Genomic DNA, 12,810 nt, shown 5'->3' on the forward strand with positions numbered 1-12,810 from the left:
TCTTTATCAATCCCCTGCGTCCTTCGATTTTCCTCACATCGTCACCACACAGCTCAGACCAGCGTGCTGAGTTCGTGCGTGTCGTGGCTGAGGTCCACGGTGGCGGGCGGCACGCCCGGCGTGGCCGCGCCCTCGCCCGGCGGCGTGCTTGTGGGAGGCCTGCGGGGGACAGGGTTAGAGTTTATGAAAACGTAGGGAATCATTATACGGGGTGTTGCAAACGTGGTGTACTTATAGAAGTTAGAATAACTCTGGGGGACATGCTAAATATATTTTGATCTACGACTTTTAAAATTGGAGAAAAAATATACTTCTTCTTAGAAACTTTGGAGGTCACGTTAGTTTATTACTTCTATGAGGTCATTGGAATTTTTAATAAGGATACGTTCATTTTGACACATATTTCACTAATAAACAACAATTAAGATGTATGACAAAGGTCTGCCTAACACAACTCGTATCTTGTAGTGGTATCTATTCGCCGCATACACAATCGCATTCCAAGACAAACGGGGAAGTCCAAGCGTAAGTATCCCTAACCCAAAAAGGTTGCACAGTGCACACTAAAAAGGTCAGAGACATTCAACACTCACCTAATAATATAAGGACCTCCTTGCTGCAACAGCGTAATAGGATGCGTGTACGGCCCACTCGTCATACTGTGGAAGCTCAGATTCGCCCCAGTGTTGTTCAAATGCCCGTTGCCCAATAACACTCCATTGGACGTGTTTAAATTTGGTGATGTAGCATTCGTTGCGTTCAAATCGTGGTTTCTGAACGCTTTGACTAAGTTCGTCTTTTCTTTTTGCCACACAAAGACGTTGTGTACCATTGCGCAGCCGCAGAAGACGATTCCAACTCCGATGAACACGGAGGTTACGATCGCAGGCGTCGAATGGAACTGGATAAAGGTGTACAGGATTATGCCTGGAAAGTGGAGAAGGGAAACGGTTATTTATTTGTTAGATCGATAGATTTGCCAACATACAAAGCATGTTTGATTATTTGCACGAAAGGAGCCGAATGACGTATCAACTGTACTTGGTATTATACGTCCGGTGCACCCTGGCCAGTCATGATTCGGCTTTATGAAAAGGTGAATAAAGTGAAAGATCTCAAAAAACAAATTTAAGTTTTGATAAATTTAACTTTAAGTTCATGCTTAAGTATCGCTCCCAATAATACCTAACATAAAATATTATACTTACTTACGTTTATCTCAATGACCAAAAAATTATAAATTATTGACTGACCTGTTAAAAACACCGGTATTGATATGAAGAAGCCTCCTACAGCACATACTCGGGTTATTGCTGACTTTTCCAAGTATTTATTTGTTCTGAAATAAAAGAAAAAAACCTATTAGAGATACCCATTTGCAATAAAACTTAAACTTCCCTTTCAGTAAGTAAGTAAAAAATATGAGACCGTTGAAACCTTGAAATTAATGAACACCTTCACATACGAATCAGAAGTCATAAAACTATTTATGTAGGTTATAATAATAATTTACTACTTATTATAATATTTAATGAAAGGCCACAGGTGTCTGAAAAAGCATTAATTAAATAGAACGGAACTATATAAGAACCTAGAGGTCCCAAGCCTAGAATAGGATTTTTTGCTATGGTATTTAATTTTAATAGTTTCCCTGCTAATCCCTATTAAACATTTACTGAGGACATGTAAAATCAATTTGTAATATCCTGCCGACAATATTAAACAAATTAGCGCCTCTAGCGTATAAATTAGTAAACTTTTTGAATTCTTTTCTGGGTTATTAAACATGTATTTTTTTATATTACCATGTAGGACCTACAAGCCTGTAATAAGAATGCTGTTTTGTTAGTAAATTGGTAGATTGATTAGTTGTTACGTGCAAATTTTTAAGAAAGTTTGCAGTTCATTAAAATAGAACATGATTCTATTAGCATACACATCATAAAAGGCTTTCACAGATTGTTCATACCTCATGTTAATCAAGTCTCTCTATAAACTTTCATTGCATTTTTTTCAGACTATGTATTATTCTAGATAGAAATAGGTACAGTCGAGGGTAAAGAAATCTGACCCCTCTCCATAGTACTTATTAGTAGTAATATGGTCAAGGGTTACTTAGTTACGTCTCTTTGCACCAGACTGTATCTAAGTAGTAAGCATGTACTGTATCTTTTGCCCACTGAATGCAATTATTTTTTTACTTTTATTCCCGAAATAATAAGAATCAGATTTGATGTGCGACCAAAAACACATTAAAACTTCAAAACAGAAGTCAACAGACCAAATAATTATTTAATCGATACAAACACAACTCGATTCGTAATCGAAACTCGTTCTCGATCGCGGAATCGACGTAACGGATCCTACACCTGTTCGTCAGGTATTTTTATAACCCGGCCAAGTTCAAAAGTGTGAAACCTTGAAGTGACCGGTAATAAATCTAGTGTTTTGAAATTAGTAGAGTTTTGTGAAAAAAACTTTATATGTCAGTGACTCTTATCTTTCCACAAATTAAAAGAGAATTTGTGGAGCTTATATTAATTATAACGATCGTAAATCGTTTTATTTACGTTCTTGGTTTAAATTCAAATGATTACAACTCTTAAAAAATCTTAAAAGCAATGTTTTGATTATCTAGGTGATACCTATATGTAGACAGGAGCTGTAAGTATACTAAATACTTGCTATCTATGCTATTTGCTCTAAAGAACTATGGATCACCTAGCTTTACACCTACATGCCTCTAGTTTAAAGTTATTCAAAGCCAAAGGAGTATCTTCCATCGTATGTACTTACATCTTCAACACTACTTCACTACTATTAGCTATTAGTGACTATTTCGTGATAACAGAATGTAATAATTAACTATATGACTATGACTATTAACTACAATGAAGCAGTTCCAATAATATATTTTTTTACAAACCACCTGTCATAATCGGCCAATGCGTATAAAAATGTCAAATGCTGAGTTTTGATGACGAGCCATGCAATCGGTACATTTAATACAACGACATAAAATCGTGGTTTGAGCAGCAGCGTTCCGTTTCCACGTATTTCGTTGTATTCCACCCCATTCAGTGGACCGTGGAAGACCGTTACGGGTGCAATTGCAACGGACCCCGCATTATTTGTGTCAATCGCATCTGGTGGGCCACTTCGGCTTTCGAATGCAGTTTGGAAGGAAACTGCCATGCTATTTCCACCTTTAGAGCCACTTGCACAAACATATTGCTTCTTAAATCGAAATTTGACACTAAATCTAGATTTAATATGTTTTTGCAAGTGGCCCTTAATGCCTTAAACATTTACAGGGTGATGCCAATATTACTTACGTTGAAGTCACATACTTTGCATTGTATAAAGATATGTCTCCATCCAAATGTCCTGCATAGAATGAGAGATTTATTGTGATATGATGAAGATGATAAAATCAAGGATTTCTGGAAATCCAGTTTTGTACAAAGGGAACTAAAATAAATTCATTTTTTTTATTGTTGGACTGGAGGTGGTTAGTATTGGTCGTGGAGAACAAGTTCTTATTCTTAGCTAAGGCCTACACAAGTCTACTTCCTTATTTTTTGTTCTCAGTGTTAGCCTAACGAAAAAATACTGTAAGTTTTAAGTGATTTCTGATTCAAATAACTTTCGCATTTAGAAATTGGTAAACTACCGATTTTTGCTCTCTTACGCAGGTCTCAGTCTAAAGAAGTAGAGTTATTAAGTAGAGTAAACACTGATTTGTAGAGTGGTAGTTTTCACGTTTATTCACATCTCATTTTTGTCTAATGTTTTTTTATATAAAAAATAACCATACCCATTCTGCCTCTCATGAAACAACATTAAATACAGATTATACACTGTGCAGCCAGGATAAGATAACGATATCAGTTGGTAGCCGGCGCCCTAGCTAGCGCGGAGTGGAATCTTTGCCGCCATTTTTTAGATTTGTCAGCTGAGAGACCGGTTCCTTTCTACCGACACAACACACGGCATGGATTCCAACAGGTAAGTGCATATACAACACTCCTCTCGCAGCTACGGCTATCGTACATTCCTCACTTATTTAGGCTTTTATTGTGTGTGTATGTGTATAGTAGACTGCTAATGCAAACTCGGTGTAAACAGTATGGCGCAAATGTGTGGCGTATATTGTAATGTTTGTTTTGAGCGTGAAATGTGTCGTTCTGAAATGAGATTTAGTTTTTTCTTATCGCGCTGCATTTTCTTATCTGACCTAATAAAGAGTTGCAACATTATGAACGCAGACATATTTTTTTCTTATTCATTTCGTGCAAAAAGAATCTAATCGCCGGCAGATCTTCAGCACCCGTTTAGGTCGGTAATTGTTTGGCATTCCTCGGAGATGAGCTCAGCCATACAGCCTTAACATTGGGAATCCGTTACAAATGAGTTTTGGAAACACGTTACGAGTTACGCCACACATCGCGAGGGCTTGGAGGGTTACTCTACACTGCAGAAAAACAAACGAACGAGAGACGTCGTGCAATCTGCACGTTTAACAACGAGATAGAGTCGTGGCTCGCGCAGTAGCTCCGAAAGTTAGTTTTTCGTTATATAGAGTGACCCCCCTGTTACCTGCCGATGAAGTCAAGAGTGAAGTCAAGGCCGCAGCCCGCAGTGGTATGCAAGCGGGATGAAAGATGGCCGGTTTTTTCGTCTGCCCAGTTTAGCTTTACATTAGGGAAAGTTAGAGAGCCTTCGGATACCGCCTTCCGCCCCTGCCCCGGACTGTTCCACTAAGAAATATTTAAAAAGTACGTAGGTACTTAAGTACATCTTATATTAATTACTGAACGCAAATTTCGTATTTAGTAAGACATTTTTTGTAATGTTTTTGCAAGATATTATAGTGCAACAATAAGTAGGTAGGTACTATAACGAATCTGAATTTGTAACATACCTAATAATTTAACTAATTAATTGGACTGCGAAACATTGAAATGTTAACAAACTCACATGATTTAATTTTAAGTATTCTGCATTTTGTATTCTAACTTAGTTCTCAACGATAAACCCATCTAGATGCGTTATCTGAAGTGCGTCTAATATTTACAAACGTAGGTGTAATTATATTCAATGTCCTGACGTATTGCTCGTAGTGTATTGTTTTAAAGACCTTGTTACGTTTCCCAGCAATAAATTAAGTTGCTGCTTCGAAAAACTAGAACAAGGAACTCTACATTACAATATATTTACCTGCCTGCATATTTATAATGTATATATACTAACGTACAATCTGAGCCAAAGAAATCTGACCACTCTCAGAGTGAAAATGCTACCGAATCGCCTGGGCGGACTGCGGGGCTATTTTCTATCTCGTTGATAACTCTCTTCACCGTGATCTTACTGTCAAAAAGCAAATTTTGACACTATTCGTATTGTGTATGTTCGGTTGGGGTGGAATAATGACGTCATAGTTGGTATGGGCTTCAATACCCACCGGCCGCCATCTTGTTAAAATTTTGTATGCGAATATTTTATCGAAACCCGAGATTGGTATTTTGTATCGGATAGTTGGAATCATAAGTACTAATTTGGGTTGGCCAACCGTCTTGTCTTGGGCAACTAGTAAATAGTAGCTTTTAAACCATAGAGTCACCATAGAATGTAGAAAATAACGTTTTTTTTTTAATTGTGACGCTGAAGTATGGCTGAAGTCTTCTTGTGATCTTGAACAAAATAATATTTCTTTGATGTTTGTTTTGTGAATCTTGCAAATTTTTGGTCTTCCATAATTAGTAAATAGTAAGTAATTAGTTAGAAGGAAATTATTTCAGTAGGTATTTGTTTTTTTTTAGTAAGTATAGGTACCTAACTGTTGTTTTAAAATTGGTTTCAGGGGACTCTGGTTATGCTATACGGCCATGGATGTTAACACCTATCCTCAATGCAGCTGTAGGATCCCCAGAAGAACACTACACTGATCTACACTGCCGCGCCGTGTCAGAAATTCTGTGGAGCGGTGCATTGGGGCCCTTAAAACGCTGGAGATGTTTGCTGGCACACCGTGTGCTTCACTATGAGCCCACCAAAGCTGCGAAAATAGTAAATGACTGCTGTGTACTACACAATATAGCAAATGCACACAATATACCAGTGACGACAACTTGCCTGCTGCTGGTGACATTCGGGTGCAGCATATTGGTAACGTGGCTTATGGTGCTGCTGATGCAGATGCAGAGCGCATGAGGGCCAACCTTGTCCAGAGGCTGTGAATTTCAAGGAACTAAAATAACCTAGTAGTATAATTTAGTAATAAAAAACACTATTTATATTAATGGCTTTTATTTTTTATTTTAAATCACATAACTTCCTTTCACATTTTGCTTCTACCAGTCTTACTATAATCATTATTAAAATATTTTTTGTATTTTTTCTACTTTAACCTTTAAGTTATGATTGCACATTGCCACTTTACATGTGAATGTCCGTCAGAATTTTTGACCAGTTTTTGTAACTCCAGACCCAATTGAATATAATTCATATAATTGTAATGCTGCACTGTCCTATAGCCGACGTGCTGATTGTATGCCTAGTGGGCCGGGAGGGTACCGGCCAACAGCAATCTCTTTATGTCTTTCAACGAACTCCAACAAAATGTCCATTTGTCGATCTGAGACTTTTCTTAAAGGCGCCATCCTGGAAATAAAATACAATATTAATGTCCTATTCAATCTTTTTTCTTGGCACATGATATGCCTCACAAAAATATTACTAACAAGCACAACCTGCACAAATGTGAAGATTATTTCATGGCTCAGTGATCAATCTACTTTTAATAACTGATTTCCCAGTACCAAGTGTTAGATCTCAATCATCGACTTATATTACTAGCGTATCGTACTAGAAATCATTGATCTCAATGCTTTTATTAAGTACAATAAATGTTCATTTTTCACGACTTTGTAAAAAATTCCCATATTTCGTTCTGTGTATGACTAAGTTTAAAATTTTAATAGTAATACGTTAATTATGTACTTACCTTAGATATAATGAACAATTAAAACCCAGGAGTCAGGTAATTATAAAAAACACACACACCAAAATCAATCTCTGTTTTGGATGGTTCGTTGCAGTTTGTTTTGACAATCATTTGACAATAGCTTCCAGTATCGCCATTTTTCTAAATAATGCGGCAAATTAAAGATTTGATAAATGCAGTAGTCGTAGTTTTAAGTGAAATGAAGTTTTCATTTAGTCGGCTAACCAAATCACAGAATATTTTCACAAAAATTTTGCAACCTCTAGTGTATCGATAAATCTCATACCCACTATTCGTTTAGTGATCATGACCGAGATAGCCGATGCCAAAAGATGGTCAGAAACCCATCATAGATTTATACGGTTGGAAATCGCGAGTCCATGACACCCGAGATAGAAAATCACCCAGCTGATCAATATACAATACAATATCTGAATTAAAATAAAATTCACCATCCCTCCCTTCTACATTCAGCCAGAGAAGTTTTGTAGTTTATCGTATTAAAAAACCTTTAAAAGTGGACCTAAAGAGTACTAAAATAGCTATACCTGTTCCCTCAAATATGGATGTAACCTAGATACAACAGCACATATAACTTGTTAGTGAATCTACCTCACACTCTCTTAAAGCTACCACTACCAAACCCAATCTTAACCCTCAATGCAAGTAAAACATAACTTAACAAAACACCGTACAAAAGTCCAATTTCGCCCAACAGTAGTCTGTTTAGATAATAAATATTTTCTTCGAATAAGGTAACACAAGATAAGTGGTCTATTCAGCCATTTAAATGGTTAAACTAAATTCCGTGCTACCTGCAATCTTGCTAACGGTATAGTAACTCAAGGGCATTCTGCTGTGCAGTGTGAATCGTGTGTAGAGTCCTATTTCGCCAGCATAAAAATTAGGAAGTACCTAAAGAAAATATTCTAGTTTTAGTAAATTAAATTTAAACACGATTTTGGAGACGGCATTGCATTAAAAATTAAGAAAAATTATTAAAAAGGACGTCTCTCAGGAATCGCGAATAATATTCCCCAATTTTAGCGATTGAAATTGTGTTGATTATAAGTAATCATAATTTTCCAGTGTTTGTGTTCTTCCAATATGTTTTTTTTCTTTGAAAACTCCTTCGCAAATCCGTAATCTCATTAGCAATAAGTAGTACTTATTGATGTAATTAAGCAGAACCAAGTAAAGGGTCTGCACGAGCGTAAGTAAGTTCCACAAACACGCATTTGTACGATTTCATCGACATCTTGGCAACCCACTTCCAATAATACCCCAACCACAAGGCAACCGTCCCATTTCACGAGATCTTTATTGTTTATGGATACATGGACTATTTTCCAATGGGCGGAGTGATTATGGAACTTTGCAATTCGTGGTCAGTCGTAGGTATCACTTTTCTTTCTTCCTGGAGTCTTAGGAAATGCGGTGTCAGCCCGCTTTCAGTTTTATGTTGAACTTTGATGGTTTCTTTTATGAATGTTGTTGTCTTCATGATTACTTTTTTTACGCATTGCACTTACGATTTACGATGCCCTTTTACCCGTTGAACTCATGATAACTCTAACCCGTAGCAGAGCTGATATTGGCTGATGGTTGGGAATTGGGCAATAATTCGACGAATTTCAAAAATTGACGCGGGTTTTCTAATTATGACCGTGTGTTGTTTTGCATAAGTCATGCCACAAATTACAATAGTGATTTATCATTCTAATTTCTAAGATACTCCTAGTGCTTCTTAATCATAATCAGCGTCACATTTGCAGCTTTCAAAGCGATCAATCTTCAGTGTTGCTTGATGACGGAAGTCTACTGGAATATGGTGAATGGTGTCTCGCCCATAAATCGTTAAAGGTACGGTTTTTATGGTCATCACAGGCACACCGTAATGTGTTACCTTCAATGATTTCCACTAACACCTCCTGTCGAGTGCCGCCTAATAACTTTTTACTCCAAGGTTTATATCATGGCCTTGATAAACAAAGAACTGTTCAGCGTAGATACTACAAAAAACATTAAAATATCATCCAAAAGCAGCAGAGATTTCCTAATATGTTGAAATACGGAGTGGTCCAAGGTCAAAGCGTGGGCATCTGAGTCCAAGCCACGTGGGAGACCAGATATGGCCAGAGGTCCACGAATGGGCTTTTTCTTATTGATCATAAATATCATGATCAATAATAAATAATAAATTAATAATTAGTCTTATAGAATTTTCAGAAATAAAGGAAGGAAGTATATATTCTTAAAATATCATTTTAAGGGCGCCTAATTACTAAAAACAATACCAAGTGTTCGCATAATTAAAGAAAACCGACGGCAGTGGTGTGAAAAAAACCACAGAAAGCCCAGCGTTTAATCGTGATGCAGGTGATCAATTAGGAATTTTCCTCGCTACCGTACGTGGTCTCTTGGTCATTGGAACTCTGTCTTCGTAGGCCGTAGCTTAGCAGTAAAATAGTTTAACGTTTCATTCAAAATTCGAGATACCGCCTACGTAAAACAATCAAACTAATTTCTAACAAAACGAAGTGTATCTATTATACTAATGTAAACAATATTATGTAGTTAACTATGTTCAATCATACTTTAAATAGATACTTAAATAAATGTTTGTAATTTTCACGGAAAACAGCTGCTGGACCAACTTTGATCAAATTTGGCATGTAAGCTGACGGAATCCCTACGGAAAACAAGGATCTATATGGATCTATCGTAAAGACTTTCGAAGTTTGCTAAATTAAAACCAAGTCTACGAATGGGTACTTTCACTGTATCTCCACCAACCATAACGCAGATCCAGTTCTAGGCTTCATCCTGGATGCATTACACATTGAGAGTAAGCAGAGCGGAACACAGAGTAGTATACGGAACCTCGGGGACAATGGCGGGATCTGGAGCCGTCACGCGCCCGCTAATCTGTGGTGTCATCTGTCAACAAGCCATGATGACCCTGTGGATGAAGCCGTGCGATTCGAGCGAAATAAGGCTTCACGGATAAAGAGTTGGAAATTAATTGGTTTCCGAACGGTTTCTATGGACGCTTTCTTGCTTGACTTTCTTCTGATATTTTCCGCGATTGTAATAAATATGGTACTTACCAATTTTTAGACAGTTACCTTTTTGTTAAAGTCTATCCATACCGGAGAAACCGTTTTTCATTCGATGGTTCCTACCAAGAAAAGCTGACATTACAAATTCTTCTCCAGAACATCTTCTAATAGCGGTTACCACATGCTCAAAGCTCCTCAGCTCAGTCGCATAGTTTCAAAGACCGTGTCGGCTAGAAGCCGTTTAAAAACCAACATTGTTTCTTATGATTACACGCTTATGGGCACGCGCATTTTTAATACAAGTTGTAGTGAATGAGCTCATTAACAAAAAACATAACGTGGCTCATGTATTTAATAAGCAAAAAAAGGCAATAATCTTGAATTAAATCCACTGGAAAATCATCATCACGCAATTGATCATGTGGGGATGAATCATCACACATGATGAACATAATTTGATTCACCAGAAAGAAACCTGTGCGTGCACTAAATCCATGATTATAATTGCAAAATTGGGAGGAAACGAAACTCGCAAAAATTCCTACGCGCACCGTGGGAGATCATCTAAGCCCTTCTGGAGGAATTTAATAATAATTTGGTATTTACGTACCTATTAATTGTTTTAGGAAACTAAACCGCTGAGGATATTTATAAACTGAAATCCGTAACTGTCGTCTTAATGAAGGAAGCGGCGATGAAAACATCTTCCGTTGGGCATAAAGACGTAGAACGCAGACTAGTAAAAAAATTTTATCTTCTCTTCGCAATAATTAGTTAGGTATTATCACAATATTATCATAAAAATATATGTTTCCATTTATATATAGGTATTCAATTATAAAATTAAAATCTCTGTAAACCAAACTATAGCAGGAAACCGATGATTCGAAATTTCGAGAGTCACTAATAAATGACTCATTATGAATGAATGGATCGATTATAAATACTAACCACACTACGAGCAGTATACTGACAAATCCCAGACCTCAACAAGAGGAGCGACCGGAAATAATCGAGATACTTCGCTCGCGTGACCTTCCCAAGGACCATCCTTGGTGTTCCTTTTTTATTTGTCTTTGTAAAAATGTGTTGTCGGCTTGCTGTACCAGTTGGAGACTTTGCCAGTGAATTTAAATTTATAGTTACAAAATCAGATAATCTATATTTCAGTATTTATACAGAATACCTACAAATATTATGCGTTAACAATTTAGGTAAGTAATTTTAATTCTGGAAAGTAGCAATTACACGATAAAGTCTCTCTACATAAGCTTTCCCGACAGTGTTGTCGAAAAGAATGCCTTGAAACATATAAAAGTTAACATTAATGAAATAACTGGCAAAACTGAAAGGACTTCGTGAATTCAACCGGAGAAAGTAGCAATATCCGAGATAAGGCGGCTTTTTAATACACTTTATGCTTCAGAAAGGTACAAACGACTTTGATTACAATTTAATGATTTTGAAACTGTATAAAATGTCAACGATTTCTGCTTCAAGTAAAGAACTCTGCAGGGAGGCCTAAGAGTGTCCATCGTGACCACGACAACGATATTCCGATAATACGTTATTATAAACTAATTGGACAATCTAAACTTCATGAATTATACGCTCAAACTAACACAGTAAACAAAAAGCAATTAATGTAAATAGATACAACAGATAAACATGTAACAGTCAGCGCAGCAATTGACGAAAAAATCATCAATGGAAACATCAAATCACATATGAAGACGTTACGCAACGCGTCAAAAGAGCCTTTCAAACAATGAAATAAGACAAACACAGCCGAAAACGTCGTGGTGAATTTACATGAGAATGGAGACGCGGCGGGCGAGCGAGCAAAGAGATCGAGCCGGGAACCGGTCCTGAGATATTTGCCGTCGAGGCGACCTCGTGAGTATACACAGTTCATTCAATATCCACACAGCAGACCAAGTGCGTATAGGCACTAATGTAACATTCGATACCCCGGCCCGCACCTTGGCAAATTTTGCTATCTATTTTTTTAGCAAGTCCGTGGCTTGTTCGTTACTTCAATTTAACGGTTGGGCTGAAAAAAGAACGGTTGGGCTTTGGTTTTGTAGGAATGTTTTTGAAGCGATTCAAATCTATTGATCAGAGCTTTACATTCTTGTATTCATTGCATCTCACATACTCATTTCTTTACAAAACGCAAAGTTAGGACTTCCTTAGTTGCGGTAAAAAATGTGTGGACAGGTTTGTTTCTCACGCGCCGCACCAGCTAAGGGAGAGGAGATCTTTTATTTATCGATCAACAAAAGATTATGTTTATTCGTAAACTTTCTCGTGAGAAGGATGTAGGTCTGAACCTACACGCCTTTATAGGAATTCAAAAAGAAATATCTTTTTGGATCACTTTTAGAAAACGGTAAACCAAATAATGCATTCATTCCGTAATAAGTTCCCATAAACTACAGTTGATCAAGAAGTCTCCCATGTTGGGACAATCGACCGCAAAAGATCTACACTAGAACAGTTTCGCGAACGTAAATCCTATGGTAGAGGAGATAAAGTTCATAATAAAAGTGCTAACAATGATAACAAACCTGATTTGTGGCAAAAGGCTTTTCCCATTCCCAGTAGAGGTGATGGTTACAAACGATTTTGTTGAAATCCAAGGTTAATTATAAGGTATGTGCAATGTATCTTGTGAAGGTGTAGTCATTAGAGTTAAATTATAATACAACCATAGAGCTAGTGATATGTGTAAAATTGGTA

General features: G+C 37.1%; 2 protein-coding genes across 2 annotated transcripts in view; one reads left to right on the forward strand and one right to left on the reverse strand.

Annotated features, from left to right (window-relative positions):
• The window catches only part of LOC119693207, a 17,137-nt gene continuing 4,327 nt past the window's right edge, over positions 1-12,810 (reverse strand). The window contains exons 2-4 of the mRNA XM_038116001.2: positions 1,254-1,339; positions 594-927; positions 1-159 (exon numbers count right to left, since the gene is read on the reverse strand). Of these exons, the coding sequence (XP_037971929.1) occupies positions 54-159; positions 594-927; positions 1,254-1,339 (526 nt within the window). The 3' untranslated portion in view covers positions 1-53. The remainder of the gene's footprint in view (positions 160-593; positions 928-1,253; positions 1,340-12,810) is intronic.
• The window catches only part of LOC105393917 (lysine-specific histone demethylase 1A-like), a 25,692-nt gene continuing 15,531 nt past the window's right edge, over positions 2,650-12,810 (forward strand). The window contains exons 1-2 of the mRNA XM_048628510.1: positions 2,650-2,664; positions 3,853-4,008. Coding sequence (XP_048484467.1) covers positions 3,995-4,008 — 14 coding nt within the window. The 5' untranslated portion in view covers positions 2,650-2,664; positions 3,853-3,994. The remainder of the gene's footprint in view (positions 2,665-3,852; positions 4,009-12,810) is intronic.

This window comes from Plutella xylostella, chromosome 21 (genome assembly GCF_932276165.1).
Source record: "Plutella xylostella chromosome 21, ilPluXylo3.1, whole genome shotgun sequence".
NCBI classification, from domain to species: Eukaryota; Metazoa; Arthropoda; class Insecta; order Lepidoptera; family Plutellidae; genus Plutella; species Plutella xylostella.